A 21,814-nucleotide genomic window follows, 5' to 3' on the forward strand; every position below is an offset into this window, starting at 1 on the left:
GTCCAATGCTGACGTAAAACCATGGTATCGCAACGATAATGATATCAATATAAATTAATAAATAAAGTCTTCGTGAAGAACTGTTAACATTGGTTTTAATAAAATTCAACTAGTTGCTCTGTCCGTGCTCCGCTACAAGTTGAGAATTTTTTTGTCCTAAGGACGCTAGGCACGAGCCTGGGATTGTTTTTCACATTACTTCAGGCTAGACCCAGGGCTAGACCTAGGGGTTGCGCATGGTTGCGGCATCATCACTTAGATAAAAATCCATTGGTGACTTGGCGGGGATCGAACCCGGGACCTCAGGGACTGAAGTCCCGCGCTCTAACCACTACGCCAGCTTGCTCCCCAACGGGTTGAGAATAAAGAAAAGAATAATGCGTTTTTTATTTACTTAGTTACAACACACTTACCAGAGATCATAGTGGTAAAGCTCAATTTTACTTATCGCTCATTTTAATGAAGAACTCTTATGTAATGCCAAGATTGGATTGGACATTGGATTGGGGGTAATCAATAAGCTGTGAGGCAGAATCAAAACTAATAACTTTTCCGAAAAATAGATATATAGACAATCTATAAGTATTTAAAAGTTAACTAGGAAGTGAAAAAATAAATAAACATATATTAGTAAAATCAAATGTTCCCGCTGACTTATTTGTAATATTTTAAATTGTGATTTAAAAACAACCCTTTAACAAAGGCATGTGCCCTTAAGAGAAGGTTTATCTAAAAACTGATATTTTTCATTGATAGGTGTGCGGCTTACGGTCTCTTAAAAGTTCAAATCCTTCTTTTTCCACTGTTCAAGAAATCAAATTAATCACTAAAATCTAGTGGAAAAATACATGGATTACAATCATTAATTAGGCAATGGGAACCCCTGGTTGTAGCCTGAAACTAATTTATCCTATATAATTGGTCTTCTTGCGCGAACAGCATCAATCAACACCTCCGTATCCATGCTGAACAACTATAAACACTTTACCAACAGACACAACCGATGCTACTGTGTCGGTGAACCACAACAAACTGAGGCACGCTTGCTTGTAGAAACAAATATTTTTGTTTCGTGATTTGAGAAGCGCAAGCTTGTCCCAGCGTGCGCTTGCTAGTGGCGAGCACTGTAACCACCACTGGTCAAGTCGCCACCGGTTTCCAGTAATCTGCTACAATTTTGTTTCAAAGGGCAAGCTTGGCCAAGCGTGCGCCACCATTTTACTTGCCCAAGCGTGCCTCTAATGTAAACGCAGCCTTAGCTTTATTATTTAGATCTGAAAATAGTCATAACATAGTTTTATTAGTAACGTAATTTTATTTTTCGTCTTGGATTTTTTCTAAGTAGTGCTGAATAATCATATGAACTTATTTTTAATTTCACCATTAATAATTGAACTATCACTACCACTAACATAATCTAACACTATCAACGTAAACAGTACCACGGAAACAGTTTCACGTAAAGTAGTTTACTTCAAAAAATTGAATCTGCAAGCTTTAGCTGAACTTGTGACTTGTATTACTTGTAGAAATCCCAAGAAAGGCCCCGATTTAAGTTGTTAAATATTTAATGATTTATGGCTTTTGTAAAAAAAATGGAAAATTTTAGTATGAACAATTGACACTATTAGCTTCAACACGTAATAAGTCGTTTATGCTAAAAAAGTCGAAGCCTTCAGCTTTAGCTGAACTTGCTGGTAGAAATTGCCAAATTACCCAAAATTGTTTTTGTAAATATTTTAAATCTCTGGTTTTTCATAGAATTTTTCATGGAATTAAAGTTAATCTCTTTTAATTGAGTACTATGACTATCAAAATCTTTAGCTGGACAGCTTTGTAGAAATGCCCGAAAGGACCCTCATTTCTGTTGGTAGTGAATATTTCATGTTTCTATTTTTGTTGAGTTATTAAATGGCGTTAATGGCGTTTTAGGGTAATTTACCCTTTTAAATCACGAGCCAATTGGCTAAGTAGGTCTAGTTTTAAATGGAGATTAGGGTGCACTGTTGAATATTTATTATTGCAATTAAAAAACGTTCCTCGAATAATTCCTTTTCACACGTCTTCTCTTCATTCTTTTCTCATTTTGCTTGATCCTGGAAAATCTGCTGGATAGAAATTCTAACTACCGATCAATCAAGTATCCAAGGGCTTTACATACCGGAAGTGCTCCAGTCCTGCGTCCTGAGGGAATCATTCCTCTTTCTCCCTTTATTCCTGTCCGCACTGATCGCTCTGGAATCCTCATCTACATATGAATACAGTTTCCGGTCAGCACACCATGGCACAGTAGGTCAACGACTGGCGATGGATGGGAGTTGGACTCAGTGAGCGAAATGTCAGATCTCAGATCTCGGCAACACAGCCAGAGACGCGTCAGCGGTTTGGACCATGGTTGAACGTAGTTTTCTGAAAGGATCAAATTTTATTTACATTTTAAATCGTCGGTAGGAAGTTTCTATGTCCTCGTAACATACATAATGTTCGATGATAATTGTTTTGCCATTAAAACTATACATATTACATGGGTAAGTAAGTACCTATGTATGTTGATAGGAATCAAACTTTACCAAAGCTTATTATGAACTATGTGCTGTTATGACTAACTATCTTTTTTATCGTGTGTGTTGTGAGAATGGAAGAAAACGTTTATTTGAACTAACTGTTGGGCCGATAACGCACTTCTCTTTGAACTGATGATTTTAAAATTTTAGCACAGCAACGGTAACTCTTGTACAACAACCCGAATATTTAATTTGGCATAACAGTTGTTTTGCCGAATAAAATATAGGCCTACATAGTGTAATGTTTATGTTACTGGTATGCACCCTAGTTCATCAACGTCAGTTTTCTCTTGAAAAACGAATTATGTTTACTAATAAAATTATTTTTGGTTTTGGTTTTACGAAAAGTGTAAAAATGTTGATGATGTTCTTAGTTTAAAACTTTAGCTGAGAAAAAAAAAATATTTTTGGTTTTGGTTTTACGAAAAGTGTAAAAATGTTGATGATGTTCTTAGTTTAAAACTTTAGCTGAGAAAAAAAAAATATTTTTGGTTTTGGTTTTACGAAAAGTGTAAAAATGTTGATGATGTTCTTAGTTTAAAACTTTAGCTGCGAAATTATATCGAAGAAATGTCTCTGTCAGGACTAACAAACTGAAGATCTAGATATAGCTTTGAAGATTTCCGTTGACACAATCCTATCTGAGGAATGGTGTTGACTATTGTTGTATCCTGAGGGCAGGAATCATCAACCACCTGTGTCTATTGTCAAAGAGAATGTGCTGTAGGCAGTGAGTGACCATGGTGTGTAGGGCAAGGTCTGCACTTGCTGGGAGAATGGAGGAAAGGATTGTCTTTGTCACTAGGAGTTATCGCCTACACAAATACTTGTACTTGATATTGTACTTTATGACTCTATACCACTTCAGCGTATTTCATCTGTAGGGTGATTTCCGTTGCAAACTGTAGAATGTGGTGGATAACAGGTGATATGCAGCTGCAAAATCGTCTTTTGTAGACAGCTCTTGATAAATGTTTACTATAGAACAGTATTTTTTTAAATATGTGTGTAACAGTATCACATATTGAAAACAAAATTTGGCTAGAAATGAATTTTACTGGGACATTGAGTGTATACGTGTTATGTATGAATACAACTCTAACTCCAAAAATCTTCCCGACCTAGAAAAACTGTTACATAATGCCATTATATTTCCTAAATAGATGTTTTTTTCTGTTTTCCATGTGCCTATTGCACCAATGTTTTTGCTTTTATTTATTTTTCCATTTCTGCATAATTGTTCTAGGTGTTTTTTTATTTTTTTTATTTGAGTTACTTCTTTAATCCTAAATCTAACTCATTCCCTCTGAATGTGGTCCTTTTCCCATTCTCCAAAGTCTCCTTTTCATCCATCAACTTTTTAGTTTTTACTTATTTCATGATCAATTTGATGTTCTATATTCACATAACTCTTCTGATTAATTCTCCATATACTCAACTGGAGGGCGAGGATGAAGTCATTGGTCCGTCGGGTTACTGTGATCTGCACCGTGGGTTCTATATTTCGTTATTCATTTCTTTACTTTTTGCTGCAGGTAAGATGTATGCGGTTCTGGGCCGTCGTCATGGCAGAATCCTCCACGGGGACATGACCCAGGGCTCCGCCTCGTTCACGGTGGAAGCGGTGTTGCCTGTGGTGGAGAGTTTCTTGTTCGCTCCGGAGATGAGGAAACAAACTTCAGGACTGGCGAGTCCACAGCTAGTCTTTAGCCACTGGGAGGTGAGTCGAAGACATTGACACATTTCTTTCACATTGCTAAATCTGAGCGTGGCATAGAAAAACTTCTTATTATACAAATGAAAAATGTTTTAGCCATTAGGAGTTAAGTAGAAGACACTGAGTAAGTTCTGTTTAAACCTTAGGGTGATACAAATAAACTACTCATAATACACATTAAATAGCTGCCAACCTTTTTCATCAACGCTCTTTATAAATAAATACGCTTATAATTGAACTTTTCAGGATGTGTTAATGAATATTGGTTGATTAAACATACTCACTTGCACTATTCAAAGCTAACTACGGTATTTAGTACATTTAATACTCGTGAGTTGTGTAGGCTACAAATGACTGGTGGTAAAATGCAGGGTGTCTTTTTAACGCAACCTAAATTACAAGTACCGTTAGATAATAGAATCGATCCTTAAACCTTGTAGATGTTCAAGCAAAAATGCATAAAATTAGCTGTCCATAAACAGGGATATCCACGTAGTAACTGGGGTTTCGTTGAAAAGGGCCTCACTTCACGTAGTTGTAATTATTTGGATTGCGTTAAAAAACCCCTGCATATAAAAATATTCATTCGGTCTACCATCTAATGTCGGTTCTACAATATTGCATTAACGGTTATTTAGTATTACCACCAGAGAAATTGATCTGTGTAACCTTCACAATAATAATCTTCTCCTTTCTGATAATAAGAATTATTTGCATTTCCAAATTAAAATTTAGATCTACTTTAGATGTACTGTACTACTACATCATAGATCCACATGTATTTTAGCGAATTTCCCATATAGGGAATAAGCTATTACCGTATAAATATATATATATATATATATGTGTGTGTCCGTTAGCGCGATAACTCGAGCAAAAACGATCCGATTTTGATGAAATTTGGTACAAACGTGTAAACCTACGTTTATTCGAACGAGTTCGCGAACCAGCATGATCGGACCATAGGAACAGGGGTTTATGGGGGCTTTTATGGGGTAAAAATGGGTTTTTCCTATTTTTGACCCAAAAAACATAAAATTTTGAAATTTCTTTCCAAACTATTTTGTAGAGCTTAAAAAAACAAATAATTTAGTATATTGAAGCGTTATAATGCGCCTAATGGTTACGGAGAAAATTCCAAAAAATTGTTAATTTAAAATTCCCATGTTATTCTTATGGAGAATAAGTAAACCGTTGTAGTGTGCTTGTTTATTAACATATTTTGCCCAAATTTGGAAAATGTTTTTTATTTCTTACTAACTATTAACATTTTACAAAAAAAAAACACTTTTACCCTCCCTGTTGCAGCAAACCTAAGTATGTGTTAAACTGATTCTATTTAAATAGGGAATAAATGTGATATTTTTAAGGCGACATTTTAGTCTAAATCCAATCAGGCAAATGGAAATTCGCTTAGTCTGCAGGTTTGCTGCGGCGGGGGGTATTTTTCATTTATACTGTTGTAGCTTTGATCTTTGACGTTCTTAACCTCTTTTGTCGTCCACTTCATGAGTATATTTTCTAGTTCGTACCTTTCCACCCCATTACGACGGACTGGACGGTCTATTGAGACAGTATAATTTTGATATTATATTAATTAACTATATTAAGCATATTTAGCCAAGCATGGCTATAAAATGAGTGTGAAATGGACCAGATGCATTTTGTAGCTTTGTTACTGACTGAAAACCAGGTGATGTTTATCCCCAAAACATAAACGATAGTCCAATGATCAATGACATCTGGCTACATATTTGAGCATATAAAAAAAACTATTTAACCCCGCTAGCATCAAACTCCCACCTTCTGATCGCTCTATAACCATCATGATGCTATCTATATCATGGTAAATCTGTTCCAAACTTCATGATGATATATTTTGACCCGAACTGGCAGGGTACGTTATAAATAACCCAGTTAAACGTGGCGGATAGGTTTCAGATGGAACGGGTTTCAGAGAAAGTGTGGGGTAGTGTCGAGTGTCGAATGTCGGATGGTAGTGGTAGTGGAGTGTGGTGGTCGAACGACCGGTCTGATGGGATACCCGAGCCGTTCTGCGGTCGCCGTGGGGACGCGTGCCGGAGTCTACATCAACCGAGGACGACTCCTGTGGACAACGTAGACTATTCCGTGTGGAAAAACAAAATGTAAACCCCTTTCAACCGAGGGTTTACCCTAAATATTGCCAGGAATAAAGGAGACGTTACAACAAGTTGAATACCAACGAACGTGTTTGTGTTTGCAGGTGTAACTTGTAATTGATTGGGTCCTTTACCCTATTTAATTGGTATTGAGCAGTATGATTGAACACATACAACAAAAACATTAGACATATTATATATATGGAGAAACATTACACTATATACCTTAACATTTTCTTAAACCAAATTCTGAGTTAAATTCCAGTAACAATTTAATAGTTAACACTTTTTCACAGAATAATTTTTATTCAGGGCACCATACTCAATATTAAACAGTCAGGAGTTTTAAACAAATATTAAGATACGTTACACCAATGCCTAATAAGGAAATCAAACGAAAACCCTATATTCATAATTGATCTTTGAGTTTAAAGTAATATTATTAAAATTATTATTCTATTGGTGTAGACTAACAGTGGATAAAAATGACATAAATCCTGGTATTCAAATAGTCAAAAATGTACTAACATTTCAAATAAGATTCCTACGTTGGCGTGAATGTACTGCAAACGAGACGGACGGGAGTAGTTGTACATAAAGTAACTAAGGAAATGTAATAAGGGTAATGTAAAAGATAAGTCTATATAGAGCTGAAAGCCGGTTACAAGACGAAGTGGGTGTAACACAGGGCGTAGCTGCTGCCCACAGCTTCCATACCTTGAGGCGGCGAGATCTCTACCTACCACCACCGCCACTCTACCACTCTACCATGACACCGTGCTACAACAGTACGTAGCTGCTGCCCACAGCTTCCATACCTTGAGGCGGCGAGATCTCTACCTACCACCACCGCCACTCTACCACTCCACCATGACACCGTGCTACAACAGTACGTAGCTGCTGCCCACAGCTTCCATACCTTGAGGTGGTGAGATCTCTACCTACCACCACCGCCACTCTACCACTCCACCATGACACCGTGCTACAACAGTACGTAGCTGCTGCCCACAGCTTCCATACCTTGAGGTGGTGAGATCTCTACCTACCACCACCGCCACTCTACCACTCTACCATGACACCGTGCTACAACAGTACGTAGCTGCTGCCCACAGCTTCCATACCTTGAGGTGGCGAGATCTCTACCTACCACCACCGCCACTCTACCACTCCACCATGACACCGTGCTACAACAGTACGTAGCTGCTGCCCACAGCTTCCATACCTTGAGGTGGTGAGATCTCTACCTACCACCACCGCCACTCTACCACTCCACCATGACACCGTGCTACAACAGTACGTAGCTGCTGCCCACAGCTTCCATACCTTGAGGTGGTGAGATCTCTACCTACCACCACCGCCACTCTACCACTCCACCATGACACCGTGCTACAACAGTACGTAGCTGCTGCCCACAGCTTCCATACCTTGAGGTGGTGAGATCTCTACCTACCACCACCGCCACTCTACCACTCCACCATGACACCGTGCTACAACAGTACGTAGCTGCTGCCCACAGCTTCCATACCTTGAGGTGGTGAGATCTCTACCTACCACCACCGCCACTCTACCACTCCACCATGACACCGTGCTACAACAGTACGTAGCTGCTGCCCACAGCTTCCATACCTTGAGGCGGCGAGATCTCTACCTACCACCACCGCCACTCTACCACTCCACCATGACACCGTGCTACAACCGTACGTAGCTGCTGCCCACAGCTTCCATACCTTGAGGTGGTGAGATCTCTACCTACCACCACCGCCACTCTACCACTCCACCATGACACCGTGCTACAACAGTACGTAGCTGCTGCCCACAGCTTCCATACCTTGAGGTGGTGAGATCTCTACCTACCACCACCGCCACTCTACCACTCTACCATGACACCGTGCTACAACAGTACGTAGCTGCTGCCCACAGCTTCCATACCTTGAGGTGGTGAGATCTCTACCTACCACCACCGCCACTCTACCACTCCACCATGACACCGTGCTACAACAGTACGTAGCTGCTGCCCACAGCTTCCATACCTTGAGGTGGTGAGATCTCTACCTACCACCACCGCCACTCTACCACTCCACCATGACACCGTGCTACAACAGTACGTAGCTGCTGCCCACAGCTTCCATACCTTGAGGTGGTGAGATCTCTACCTACCACCACCGCCACTCTACCACTCCACCATGACACCGTGCTACAACAGTACGTAGCTGCTGCCCACAGCTTCCATACCTTGAGGTGGTGAGATCTCTACCTACCACCACCGCCACTCTACCACTCCACCATGACACCGTGCTACAACAGTACGTAGCTGCTGCCCACAGCTTCCATACCTTGAGGCGGCGAGATCTCTACCTACCACCACCGCCACTCTACCACTCCACCATGACACCGTGCTACAACAGTACGTAGCTGCTGCCCACAGCTTCCATACCTTGAGGTGGTGAGATCTCTACCTACCACCACCGCCACTCTACCACTCCACCATGACACCGTGCTACAACAGTACGTAGCTGCTGCCCACAGCTTCCATACCTTGAGGTGGTGAGATCTCTACCTACCACCACCGCCACTCTACCACTCTACCATGACACCGTGCTACAACAGTACGTAGCTGCTGCCCACAGCTTCCATACCTTGAGGTGGCGAGATCTCTACCTACCACCACCGCCACTCTACCACTCCACCATGACACCGTGCTACAACAGTACGTAGCTGCTGCCCACAGCTTCCATACCTTGAGGTGGTGAGATCTCTACCTACCACCACCGCCACTCTACCACTCCACCATGACACCGTGCTACAACAGTACGTAGCTGCTGCCCACAGCTTCCATACCTTGAGGTGGTGAGATCTCTACCTACCACCACCGCCACTCTACCACTCCACCATGACACCGTGCTACAACAGTACGTAGCTGCTGCCCACAGCTTCCATACCTTGAGGTGGTGAGATCTCTACCTACCACCACCGCCACTCTACCACTCCACCATGACACCGTGCTACAACAGTACGTAGCTGCTGCCCACAGCTTCCATACCTTGAGGCGGCGAGATCTCTACCTACCACCACCGCCACTCTACCACTCTACCATGACACCGTGCTACAACAGTACGTAGCTGCTGCCCACAGCTTCCATACCTTGAGGCGGCGAGATCTCTACCTACCACCACCGCCACTCTACCACTCCACCATGACACCGTGCTACAACAGTACGTAGCTGCTGCCCACAGCTTCCATACCTTGAGGCGGCGAGATCTCTACCTACCACCACCGCCACTCTACCACTCCACCATGACACCGTGCTACAACAGTACGTAGCTGCTGCCCACAGCTTCCATACCTTGAGGCGGCGAGATCTCTACCTACCACCACCGCCACTCTACCACTCTTCCATGACACCGTGCTACAACAGTACGTAGCTGCTGCCCACAGCTTCCATACCTTTAGGCGGCGAGATCTCTACCTACTACCACCGCCACTCTACCACTCCACCATGACATCGTGCTACAACAGTACGTAGCTGCTGCCCACAGCTTCCATACCTTTAGGTGGCGAGATCTCTACCTACCACCACCGCCACTCTACCACTCCACCATGACACCGTGCTACAACAGTACGTAGCTGCTGCCCACAGCTTCCATACCTTGAGGCGGCGAGATCTCTACCTACCACCACCGCCACTCTACCACTCCACCATGACACCGTGCTACAACAGTACGTAGCTGCTGCCCACAGCTTCCATTCCTTGAGACGGCGAGATCTCTACCTACCACCACCGCCACTCTACCACTCCACCATGACACCGTGCTACAACAGTACGTAGCTGCTGCCCACAGCTTCCATACCTTGAGGCGGCGAGATCTCTACCTACCACCACCGCCACTCTACCACTCCACCATGACACCGTGCTACAACAGTACGTAGCTGCTGCCTACAGCTTCCATTCCTTGAGACGGCGAGATCTCTACCTACCACCACCGCCACTCTACCACTCCACCATGACACCGTGCTACAAGCTGCTGCCCACAGCTTCCATACCTTGAGGTGGCGAGATCTCTACCTACCACCACCGCCACTCTACCACTCCACCATGACACCGTGCTACAACAGTACGTAGCTGCTGCCCACAGCTTCCATACCTTGAGGTGGCGAGATCTCTACCTACCACCACCGCCACTCTACCACTCTACCATGACACCGTGCTACAACAGTACGTAGCTGCTGCCCACAGCTTCCATACCTTGAGGCGGCGAGATCTCTACCTACCACAAGAGCATAATGGTCTTTAAATCACCCCCCCCCCCCAAACATCACTTACAATGTATAATAAATTTGTTTTTTTTTTTGGGGTCAATATGACCGATATTACTCGTATTTCGGTAGTTGTGTATTCTAATTCGTAATTCCTTGCTTGTCACGTTTAAAATTTAAAAATTGTTTTTACCAACATGGAAAGCCTCAGTCTCCGAATTGTACTTAGTCTGCATCGCATGTACTCTCGAATGACGGAGCGCGACCGGTTTCATTCATAAACGTGGAAAAACCGGAGTGCAAAAAACGGATCTGACGAATTTCGCAGAGGGAATTAAAACGGCTTGTGAATGGACTCTACGCCGGAAGCGATTTTTCTGCAACTAATGAATGATTTAATAGTGAGCCAGCAAGCTCGCAGCCTCGGGACCAGTCCACGATTCGACCGGTTTCTCGTTTCTTCAGCGATTTTATTTATAGGAGTGGCCGCCTTTATTGTTTTATTCTACTTCTTGTCTTTGATTTATTAGTTTACTTAAAATGTATGTTTTTACATTCCGGATCGGCGAGTTCTTTTTCTGTAACGGTTTGACTTTTTACTGGTGCGGTTCGCCTATTAGAAAACGTTATATAAAATCAATATCTTGATATACGTACTGTATGGTTATATTGGAGGACTACTTTGGAATTCTTCTTGCCTGTGATTTCATTTTTATCGCAAATTACGTCAACTAACAAATTACCACTTCTACCAAAGATAAACGAAACTACGTCTTCATAGTTTTTCACGGCACATAACCATATTTCCGAGTCACCTAGCATGACAGTGTTTATTCTGCCTCCTATTCGGTGCCGCTAGTCGGCTGCATGTATAATTAACTTAACAGAGTGAGCCAATGGTTGGCCGCTCGCTGCGACGCTTGCCAGAGCGTAAAACTGGAGGAGGAGTCAGCAACAGACCATGGTAGCGGCGTGCAGCTAGTCAAGATATAGTCACAAATGTATGTAATAAATTAAATTAACAAGGAGCATACATCCATCAGTACATAAATACATTCCCTTTACCACTGAGGTAAGTTGTACAATGACTGACTGCATCGTTCAATCGACCACTGGACGAACCACGCTGTCGTGATTTCAGCATCCGAAGTCAGCCAGCGGTAAATGGCTTACACAATGTTTAAGAAGTCGTTTTACCTTTGTATATAGTACCATCACTACTCTCATTAGCATTGCATAGCCACTTCCAATAAAGAAACTTTACCACCTTACATGTAACCCTCAAGATGCAACTTTATCACCTCAAGGTTTCTTTTCAAAGTTAGCTGTCTGATCAGCTCGAAATCCATTTATTAAATACAGTATCATACGCTACTTTACCTAAATTTAAAAGTTGAGAATAAATTAAGACTCTTTGACTTGTTTTTGGCAAGCTAAGAACTTCGTGATACTTTGGTTTTAGTAGTTTTGTAGTTATTGTTGTTATTACTACTGTATTGTTTTTACCGCAGTCAAGTAAAGTAAGTCCACCTTGTTGAGTGCGTTTCATTCTGTACTCTTTGCAGTTCAACCTATTTGACATAGAAAAGTAGTAGCTTTATGACTCTATCATGATGTACACCAAGTAACAATATTTACAAGGAGAGCTGGGGAGGTAACCTCGCCCGATGAGAGGTGAGAGGGGACACAGCGAGCGCTCCTCACCGCCAAGTAATTCCAGAAGCTGGTTGTAGATTGATGTCCCGCCGGCACAGGTGGGTTTGTACCTGTTTGACTACAGAGGAAGGGGGATTTCGACTGTCTGTTTCTGAAGTACGGTAAAAAAAGTTAGTTGGGACGCTCGCTTATTTACATCCACTCCCGGCAATCAGGCTCTCCGGTTATTGAATCATGGCTGTTTACAAGAGCCACATGACCTGATCAGCATAATGAAATTACGACTGTCGTTTCTCGCCTCTGCCGACTATTATTTCCATCGGTTAATTTCGTGCTCGAGTCTGTGGTTCTGAGACGTCAAAACGTAATGAAATTGCTCGAACAATGCAGGTTTATTTGGAAAAACACAAGGTTTATGTGAAGAACTGGTAAATGTCTTTCGGATAGTCCGTATGTCAAAGTTTGTTGTTGGAATGAACTAGCCTCTATAAATGCATTTGTAACTAAACCAATCACACAAATCTGCGTAGTTAACATAGTAATTGCCTGAATCACAATTTCACTCGCGATATTCATTCGGTCAACCCTACTTACATACCTGACGTGTATTTGTTGTGTATTTCACATTCAGTTTTTTATTGTTCCATAGATGAAGTAATAATAGTACAATCAGAATCAGTATAGTATTACATTGCATTTTTTGTATCCCTTTCACAAATCCCCTTTGTCTGTCATTGCTCTTGTTGATCGCTTATACACATCTTTTCATATCTTCTTGTCTAATCCAAATCGCGCTTGAGATTTTTTTAGATTAGAATTTTGTTCGATCTGACGTGACAAACGCGTGACGTGATGCGATTATCAGTGGTGTGATTTTGTTTTTTTACAACTTGTCTCGACCAGAATCACTCGCACAATTGTTTTGTTTCAGCGCAACATTGTGTTCGATTGTATCACCGAACGACAACTACATATCTCTTTTTTGATGTTTCAAAGAGAATTTACAATGTGCTAACCGAGTTTTATGGGTTTAATTCATAAAACTTAGCTTCACATTTTCATAACCTTAATTTACCACAGAAAACATACTAATATTTTCTGTGCTACTACCAAGCGATGTAAAAACTTATCTGATTTATTACGGCGAGTTGTATAAATTCGGTAGCCAAAATTGACAAGATTGAAGCATACGAGTAAAGTAATAATATTACAATCAGTATTTTGATAGTAATACATGGCATTTTTCTGTATCACTTTCACTAATCCCTAGCGTTTCATTGCTTTTGTATGATAAAATGTATCAAGTTCGATCATTTCCGAGAACACTTGTTCAGGGTACACTTTAACAATTTAATTTCAACATTTAAATTAATGCTACCTAAATATTTTAAAGTTATCTCGTAAGTTTTCTTCACTTTAAAGCCCTTCAAAACATGTCAACCTTGTGAAAATTTACCAATCACTTCATTGTTTCATCATCAGTTTTCACTAGTATATCCAAGACTAGAATCTTCTCAGGGATCGTCTCCGGGTCTTCCTTAGATGACCTCGTTCTAGAACTTCGGGAAAAATCTTGTCTAGGCTTCAATTTTTAAAATTTGTTCCTTTTTAATATTAAGATGGACTTCATGTAAGCTATCAAAATATTAACAATACATTTTTAAATTACGTCCGCTGTGATTAAATAAAATACCCCCGCCGCAGCAAACCTGCAGACTAAGCGAATTTCTATTTCCCTGATTGGATTTACACTAAAATTTTACAAAAAATTGGAAATTGGAATTCCTTAAAAATATCACATTCATTCCCAATTTAAACAGCATTAGTTTAACGAGTACTTAGGTTAGCTGCAACAGGGATGGAAAAAATTCTTTTTTTTATGTTAATAGTTTTTATAAGTATGAAATCAATGCATTTTCCAAATTTGATCAAAATGAGTTCTTAAATGAGCAAACTACAACAGTTTACTTATTTTCCTTACAAATAACATGGGGATTTCAAATTTATAGTTTTTTTTTTATTTCTCCGTAATTATTAGGCGCATAAAAACGCTTCAATATACTAAATTGTTAGTTTTTTTTTAGCTCTACAACATGGTTTGGAAATAAATTGCAAAATTGGGACCAAAAAAATTTCTTTCTAGAAGTTCCGGGAAAGCTTGCTCAGGCTTCACTTTAAAGTTAACTTCTGCTTTCTGCATGTATGCCATCCAAATATCTTAAAAGACATGTTGAAATCACGTCAGCTATGGTTAAATATAAAATGCACCAATCACTTCATATTATTATCATCTATTTTCACTAGTTTATCCAATGCTACGTAGAAGATCTCCTCCAAGTATTCCTATCAGTGGAGGATCCGAGAGGTTTTTGTAAAAACTTGTAATTTCGTTACTTTCAAATTTTAAGGTTAGCTCAATAATGCTACCCAAATATCAATTTCACAAACTCATTTTTAAATAGAATTCGAAACTAAAGGACCTTAGGTGAACAAATGTACCAATCATAACGTGAGGCCTTCACTAGTTTATCCAAGGCTACGCTGAAAGATCTTCTCCGGATGATATCAGTGGAGGATCTCGTTGGGCCTAATTAGTTATCTTGTGAGGGGTGAGGGGTGAGAGGAGGGAAGCAGAGTACGCCAGTCGTGTGTGCTGAGCTCAGGAGGTTGCCACGGAAGTTCCCACGCTACTCACACCTGCTACGTCTGTCTTCCCCCGCACCCCTTCCATTCATTGACTCCACCACCTGAGTACTATCCGTACCGGGACATCTTGGGTGTCAGGGTGTCATCCCCCTAAAGAAATAATGTAGTCAATTTACGGTCCTTGTAATTTAAAATTCCTATGCTAACGTAGTGTATTTGGAACATTTGGAATGACTTTGTTGTTCACTGTGTGAGGCTTTCTTCCCGCTTTACGTTTCCGACTATTGATGACTCCACCAATCGATTTCTTGGATTCCAACCCACGTAAACCAAAATTATTGTCAGCCTAAGTTAAGGTATCCTCTCATTTTAGCAAACTCAACAAAACCTGAGTCATTATAAGTCTGCAAACTTAGTCGACTAGATAACCCGTCAAGACTCTCTGTACTGTATATATTTTGGGCTTCATCCCCCTTGATGAAACACTGTTGTTAATCTACGACCATGTCAATTAGATCCTTAGCCGGAAAATCTGGAATAGGCTTTAGTGCTCACTACGAACTATTTAGTTTTAATTTGCAATATAAATGACTTACTGCTCTCCATTTAAATGCACTTTTTCCACTTACCCCAAGACCATTTTTGACCTGTAATTCATATTTCATTGTAGTCCACACTATGATAGATATACTCCAGATTTGATAGTACCAGATAGTTTCTTGTTAAACAAAATACATCAAATTATATTCCAGTTTCCCCTGATCGTGTTTTATCTATTGACAAACGAATTTACAAGTTCCATACAAACAGAGTTGAGAGTAGATTAGACGTGAGTTTCTCGAGAGGTGTGGAACGATAAGGAGGGAAACATCAATCACTACGACGACGATATCTAGGAGCTTCTGTTGGCCAGATATCTTTTGGACAGAGCTTCTTTCAAAATTTTTTTACTAGGATTTAGCTTAATGCTGGCTTTATAGATGAAAATACGGCTTTCCCTAATACGCTTAAAAGTTTAATCTTCAGTCTCCAAGTAATTTACTCCAACGATTTTTTTGAATAACAATATCGACTATTTTTTTGTTCGAGCGCATAAAACACAAATACTTTGCGATTCTTACCAACATCGGAGTACTTTTAAGTGTTCATGTCTTGCTCATTATTGCATAACATTGGTCTTACGTAAGGAGCAGTCGGCCTCTCATAGTTTCGTCTCTATTTTTTGTCTGTCATTATAAATTGTGACAAAACTATGCATTGAAAAATATATTTTAAATTGCATCAAAGCAGATCCAAACCCACCTCTTTCCGAAAACAGATTACCAGTAAAAGTAGATCACCCCTTGCAGCAATTAGGACAGTAGCTTATGGGGTGCGGGGGGCGTGCAGTGGACTTCCCCACACCTGAGACGCACCTCGCACCTGCCCAAAGTTCCCACAGATTCTCACATCTGCCCCGTGCCGGCCACGTGACTGGAGACTCCCGTTTTTTCATTCTTTTTTAGTTTCCGTTCACGCTTTGTACTCCCTCTGGACCATCGGTTCGAACGTCCTTCCACAACACGGTGGATCCCTCGTGTTGTTTGGAGATTTTGGAGTTTTCAGAGGATGATGGATATGTGACGTATCTTTTCTTTTTTCTGGGATGCACACGAAACAGTACCAACCATGTTTGAGAGGTTTCGACAATATTACATTTAAATAAGGGATTACAGTATGTAACAAAGTGGTCTCTTAGTTTTGCTTTTCACTTCAATGACTCGTCTTTGTTCTAAACTTCATTTATGTCATTGAGTATCTAAAACCTTTTTTCTGTCCAAAACTTCAAACTATGTCATTGAGTTTTTTTTTATTTTACTGGAGGATTATAGATACAGTATTTGATGTAACTGTGATATGAGCATAAGATGTCTTTATTCAAGAAAAAAACAGTCATTTCCACAATGCGTGTACATAGTGGATCCTTCGTGTTTTAGGCAGTTTTGGCAATGCAAGTACATGAAGGACCTTTTGTGCTTATTTCTCAAAACACGTGTTAATAGGTTTTGTCCACATTTCAGAGATGCATTTCCTCACCATTTACTGAATTACTATTGAAGTTTAATGAAATCGTTTCTGCCAAATAGTGTATCCATCACCCAGCTACAAATTAATTGAATGTAGGCTTTTTACTTGCTCAAGAATGCCTTGCACACATACTATTCTTATTCCGCAATTATTAACCACACCCACTATCAACTGCTTTTACGGCATTTGTTGCAGTGCAAGAGGATAATTTGTATGTTAAAATTTAAGAATTTATTGTAAAACTCGGGATATTTAGATTCCGACTTAACACATTTGCTTTACCTATCGCCTATGTGGAATTGTACTCCTTCAAATTCGACTGTAATGTCAAGGAAGAGCGCGTTTATTGTTCGCCATAGCCAGTGGCTGTTCACGGAGTGCCTCAGGGTAGCACACTAGGTCCCACGATATTATTTATAGTCTGTGGTTATTCCCAGTTTCAAGAACGAATTATTAATAAATCAATAAATGAAATGTGCATCGAGCAAGAAGTCTACAATTTTCAAGAACCTGGCAACCATAAGGTAAACCAATTTATTTATAGTCGGCGCCGACGAGTGGTTTGTGGTGGACTATGGACCGTCCGATTTTATAAATCACGAACCACAGTTTCTGGGCAAACAGGTTATTATGACATTTTCCACTCGCCCACCACCTCGGCCCTCCCTCCTCATTTCAGATTCCAGGTAGAAAGCAGTCGGATTGATCCACGTATACCGTAGCCGGGTAATTTATAGTAGATTATATTAAATGGGTTTCGTGAGCGAATTACAACCGAAGAATTAGTCTCGCCTGGACGTTCTTCGTGCATTATTGAAGGCTGCGTTTAGTTTATAATAGTGGTGGGTAACCAGGTAAATGCAATGAGTGATCGAGATTGAGCGTCTTGTACACGGTTTCACGTGATTTCAGTAGTTAAGGCTCAGAGAATAAATAGATGTGAGAATAGGTAACAATTCTGTGTTAAAGCTGTAGCAAGTTATGGAATAAAAATAACCGTAACTAACCAACAGAGCACAAAGTTAATTATTTATTTCTATGGAATACGACAACTTTCTAATTAAGCCAAGCTTAGATAACAACGATTGTAGAACGTAACATCAAGTATTAAAGTCTATGTGAGGAAATACAATGTTGACCATAGTGCTCTTTGTGAGAGGCTCATCGATCTACGTGTAGGCCTATAACAATAATGGCTACAGTTGAGCCTTAACTTCTATCAGTTATCCATGGGATGTCTACTTCACTAGCAGTGTGCATTGCCATTGACTATACACATAATCAATGGTATTTTTTGAAACATTTATAGTCACGTGTTGAAAGCAGCGCCAATATGTCATTATGTTTAGATAAACAGAATACTGACAGTCTGGATAACTGAAAAAGCGTGCGAGTGTATTATGGTATTTTTATACTTATAAAAAATCGATAAAGGATATGCGTCAGCAAAGTTTTTTATATTGTTCCTCGTTTGTCAAATATTCATCATGAACATGTCACTTATGTATTTGTTGTAAAAATTGTGGTTACCGTGTAAATAAATAAATAGTAGTAAATGCGTCTCGTTCTTTTCCCGATATTGAACTCTATTTTTACTTGTTCACTCAACGCACAGAGATTTTTGTACATCATTCTGACGACCCTTGAGCATGGTTGTAGCTTTCTGGGAATCTCAGCTTCAACCTCCACTGTACAATTTGGAAAAAATAAAAAGCCAAGGCGGGCACCCGTCAGTCAGTGGGCGTGGGCTGCAATTTGGACGTCACGGACCCAGCCCCGACCCAGCTCCGGCCCCCGGCGCCCTGGGTTTCAAAATTTGACTGATCGTCCGTTTTGCAGCCCCCCGGCAGCCTCCCCATTCATGTGTCTAGATCGATTTATTTCCCTTCGATTCAAAACACTGTTGTCGCACGTCAAGAAGTCCCCGACAGTATTTCACCCACTAATACTTTGTGACGAATGGAACTGATGTACGTAGGTACCAGCAAAACCAGGATCGTATGTCCCTATTAGTGAGTTTTATGGTGTCAACAGACTATCGCAGTTTCCATTTAAGCCCATTTTAGCGAATTCCCCATATAGGAGACAGCTATTACCGTAGGTATCATAGTCAGACCTGGACCCGGGACTGATTTACTTTTTCGTTTTGAGGATCCCAGAGGCCAAAAAACATCGTTCAAAACACTTCTGTAAAGAAAATAAACTTATTAAGAACAGTGTACAAGAAGGGGAAAGTCCCTGAAATCCGGTGCTGGTGCTCACGTTTACGTGTATTGTGGTACTTCGAACTTCTTCACTGTTTAAATTATGTTGAACCAGCAAAGAATTCTAGAAGCACAATAATTGATGAATCGGACAAAGAAATTGTTGTAAAAGGTCTAAACAGCACAGCCACATATCCGGCAAATCGCTATAGTGTGTAAGCTCGTCTTTAGCACATAACTCAAGGAAAAATGATTTTCATGAAATTTGATTGACTGTGTAAACCTACATTTTATTCTAAGGAGTTCGCGAACCAGTATGATCGGAGTTCACAGGGTAAAAATTGGTGTTAATCATTTTTGACCTAATAACATAAAATTTTGCAATTTCTTTCCAAACCATTTCATAGAGTTTGGAAAACACATAATTTTGTATATTTATGCGTTTCATGGAAATATGCCTAATTGTTAAGAAAAAAAATTTAAAAACCTATAAATTTAAAATTCCCATGTTATTTATATAGAAAATAAGTAAACTGTTGTAGTTTGCTGGTTTATAAAACATAATTTGTTTAAATTTGGAAAATGTTTGACTTCATACTAAATTATTAACATTTCACAAAAAATCACTTTATTACCTTCCCTGTAGCAGCAAACCTAAGTACTCATGTGATTTAAAAATAAAATTCTGTAGGAAATAATAGGGATATCATAACACATGATTTCCTGTGGGATAACCCACTGGTACACCAAATTTAATCTTAATCGTGTCCTCACAGAGAACTTCCACCTGGATAACCAGTAGACTGAAAGGAATCCCGATTTAGTTTCAATAACATCTTAAAATGATGCCTGAAATAAAAATGGACTCACAAATCTAAGACTACTTATCGCAATATGTTTTAGGTTATCGACGTAGACCCTTACTGGGAACCGAGGACCGAGGAAGAGTATCTCCACTACGGGGAGAAAGCCGACACGGAAAACCGCGCACGTAAGTACATGGATCAGGTGCGAAGAAGGAAGGGGCTCCCAGTCCAACAGAAGATTGTACAGTTCGCCGAGAAACAACGGACCCTCGGAAAAAATAAATAACTATTTTGTATGACAATTGAAATAAAAAGACGATTTGTAATATGTTTATTATTTAACCAAGTAACCAAGATGTGTAGCTATAGGGCGTTTTACCATTAGATCTGATTTGGCATGTGTAATTACCTATTACTTTTAACTATTTTATTATTTTTAATGCATTTTTCACAAAGATATCAATTGAAAACAGCCATTTGCCTTGCAGTGTGAAAAAACATTTCTATATCTCCAATGTTAAAAAGCCCTTTCATTTTTTAAGAGTTTACTTAACTCTTACAGATGCTGTTCTTGTGAGTTATGAAAATGGAGTTAAGAAATTGTTTATTCCAGGTACGTGTTGATATTCACATTTCTATCCCTTTTTAGTTGTTTTCCAAGTACAGTACACTCCCCAGGAGCCCTCGGGTTATCTAAGGTCGTTACAGGCCGACCTTTTACAGGTCGGTGTGCGTACCTTTTACAGGTATTTTTACAGGTTATATATTTGTAATTTTTATTTGGAAAAATTACTTTATTCTTCTTAGAAATAGCAAGTAATTTGTGATTTGTTAAAATTAATAGGCTACTTGAAATAACCATTATGTTTTACATAAGAATAATATGCAATAACCTAGAAAATTAATAGGATGGCCGCCAACCTGACAAGCCATCTCCAGACAATAGTCAGTGTCAAACTGTTGCATTATGATGATTTGTTGTAGACATATTGGGTCGAGTTTGTCAAAAAGTTATAGCTTTGAACAAAATGTAATTTTATACTTATTAAACTAGAAAGATCCGTCTTATTATTTTGTTCAAAATACTGTAGTGTATTGTTTTAGCATAATGTTAACACTACTGTCTTTAAAGTTTTTCAAAAGAAAGACCACGGAAGAAGTATGTTAGTATATTTTTTTATTTAATGACACTAACTTATTTTAAAAAATTAGAAAATGTATCAGAAAAGATTTACCAGTTTGTAAATAATATCAAACATGAATCTAGAGGCACAATGAATTATCCATTATGAAGGATGGATCTACCTTAAATCTTTATTCGGTGGTTCTTGGTTCTTTGGATATTTGGGAGTAGGTGTATGACAATAATGAAACAAGTTTATATTGAAGAGATATTTTCTTATTGTTATCTAATGAAATGTATACACCCTTAGTATATAATCAGTTCATAACAAGTAATTAAAATAGAAAACACATTGTAATCATAGTTTTGAAACATAAAAGTAAAAACAAGGGCACACATTTCAAATATGCAACTTTTCAATAACACAATTTGTGTACTAAATCAACATAAACTTCAATATAAAGGCTTATTTACAATTAGGCCAGAATTTAAAGTAAGAATAATCTTAATACATGTAACACTACATAACATTAACAAGTCCAATTTATATTTGAGCTCGGCAAAAACACTCGTAAGTAATTGAAATCGGTAAGAGTTAATTAAGCTACTGAAAATTAATAATTGAAAAACTGGAAT

At 39.6% G+C, this 21,814-nt stretch overlaps 1 protein-coding gene across 1 annotated transcript in view; it reads left to right on the forward strand.

Annotated features, from left to right (window-relative positions):
* Positions 1-20,367, forward strand: part of LOC129003287 (elongation factor-like GTPase 1) — a 157,312-nt gene extending 136,945 nt beyond the window's left edge. The window contains exons 28-29 of the mRNA XM_054431577.1: positions 4,100-4,284; positions 20,153-20,367. Coding sequence (XP_054287552.1) covers positions 4,100-4,284; positions 20,153-20,341 — 374 coding nt within the window. The 3' untranslated portion in view covers positions 20,342-20,367. The remainder of the gene's footprint in view (positions 1-4,099; positions 4,285-20,152) is intronic.
* The last annotated feature ends 1,447 nt before the right edge of the window (positions 20,368-21,814 follow it).

This window comes from Macrosteles quadrilineatus, unplaced genomic scaffold (genome assembly GCF_028750875.1).
Source record: "Macrosteles quadrilineatus isolate MER2022 unplaced genomic scaffold, UCM_ALF_1.0 Scaffold_9__3_contigs__length_116548681, whole genome shotgun sequence".
Classification (NCBI taxonomy): Eukaryota; Metazoa; Arthropoda; class Insecta; order Hemiptera; family Cicadellidae; genus Macrosteles; species Macrosteles quadrilineatus.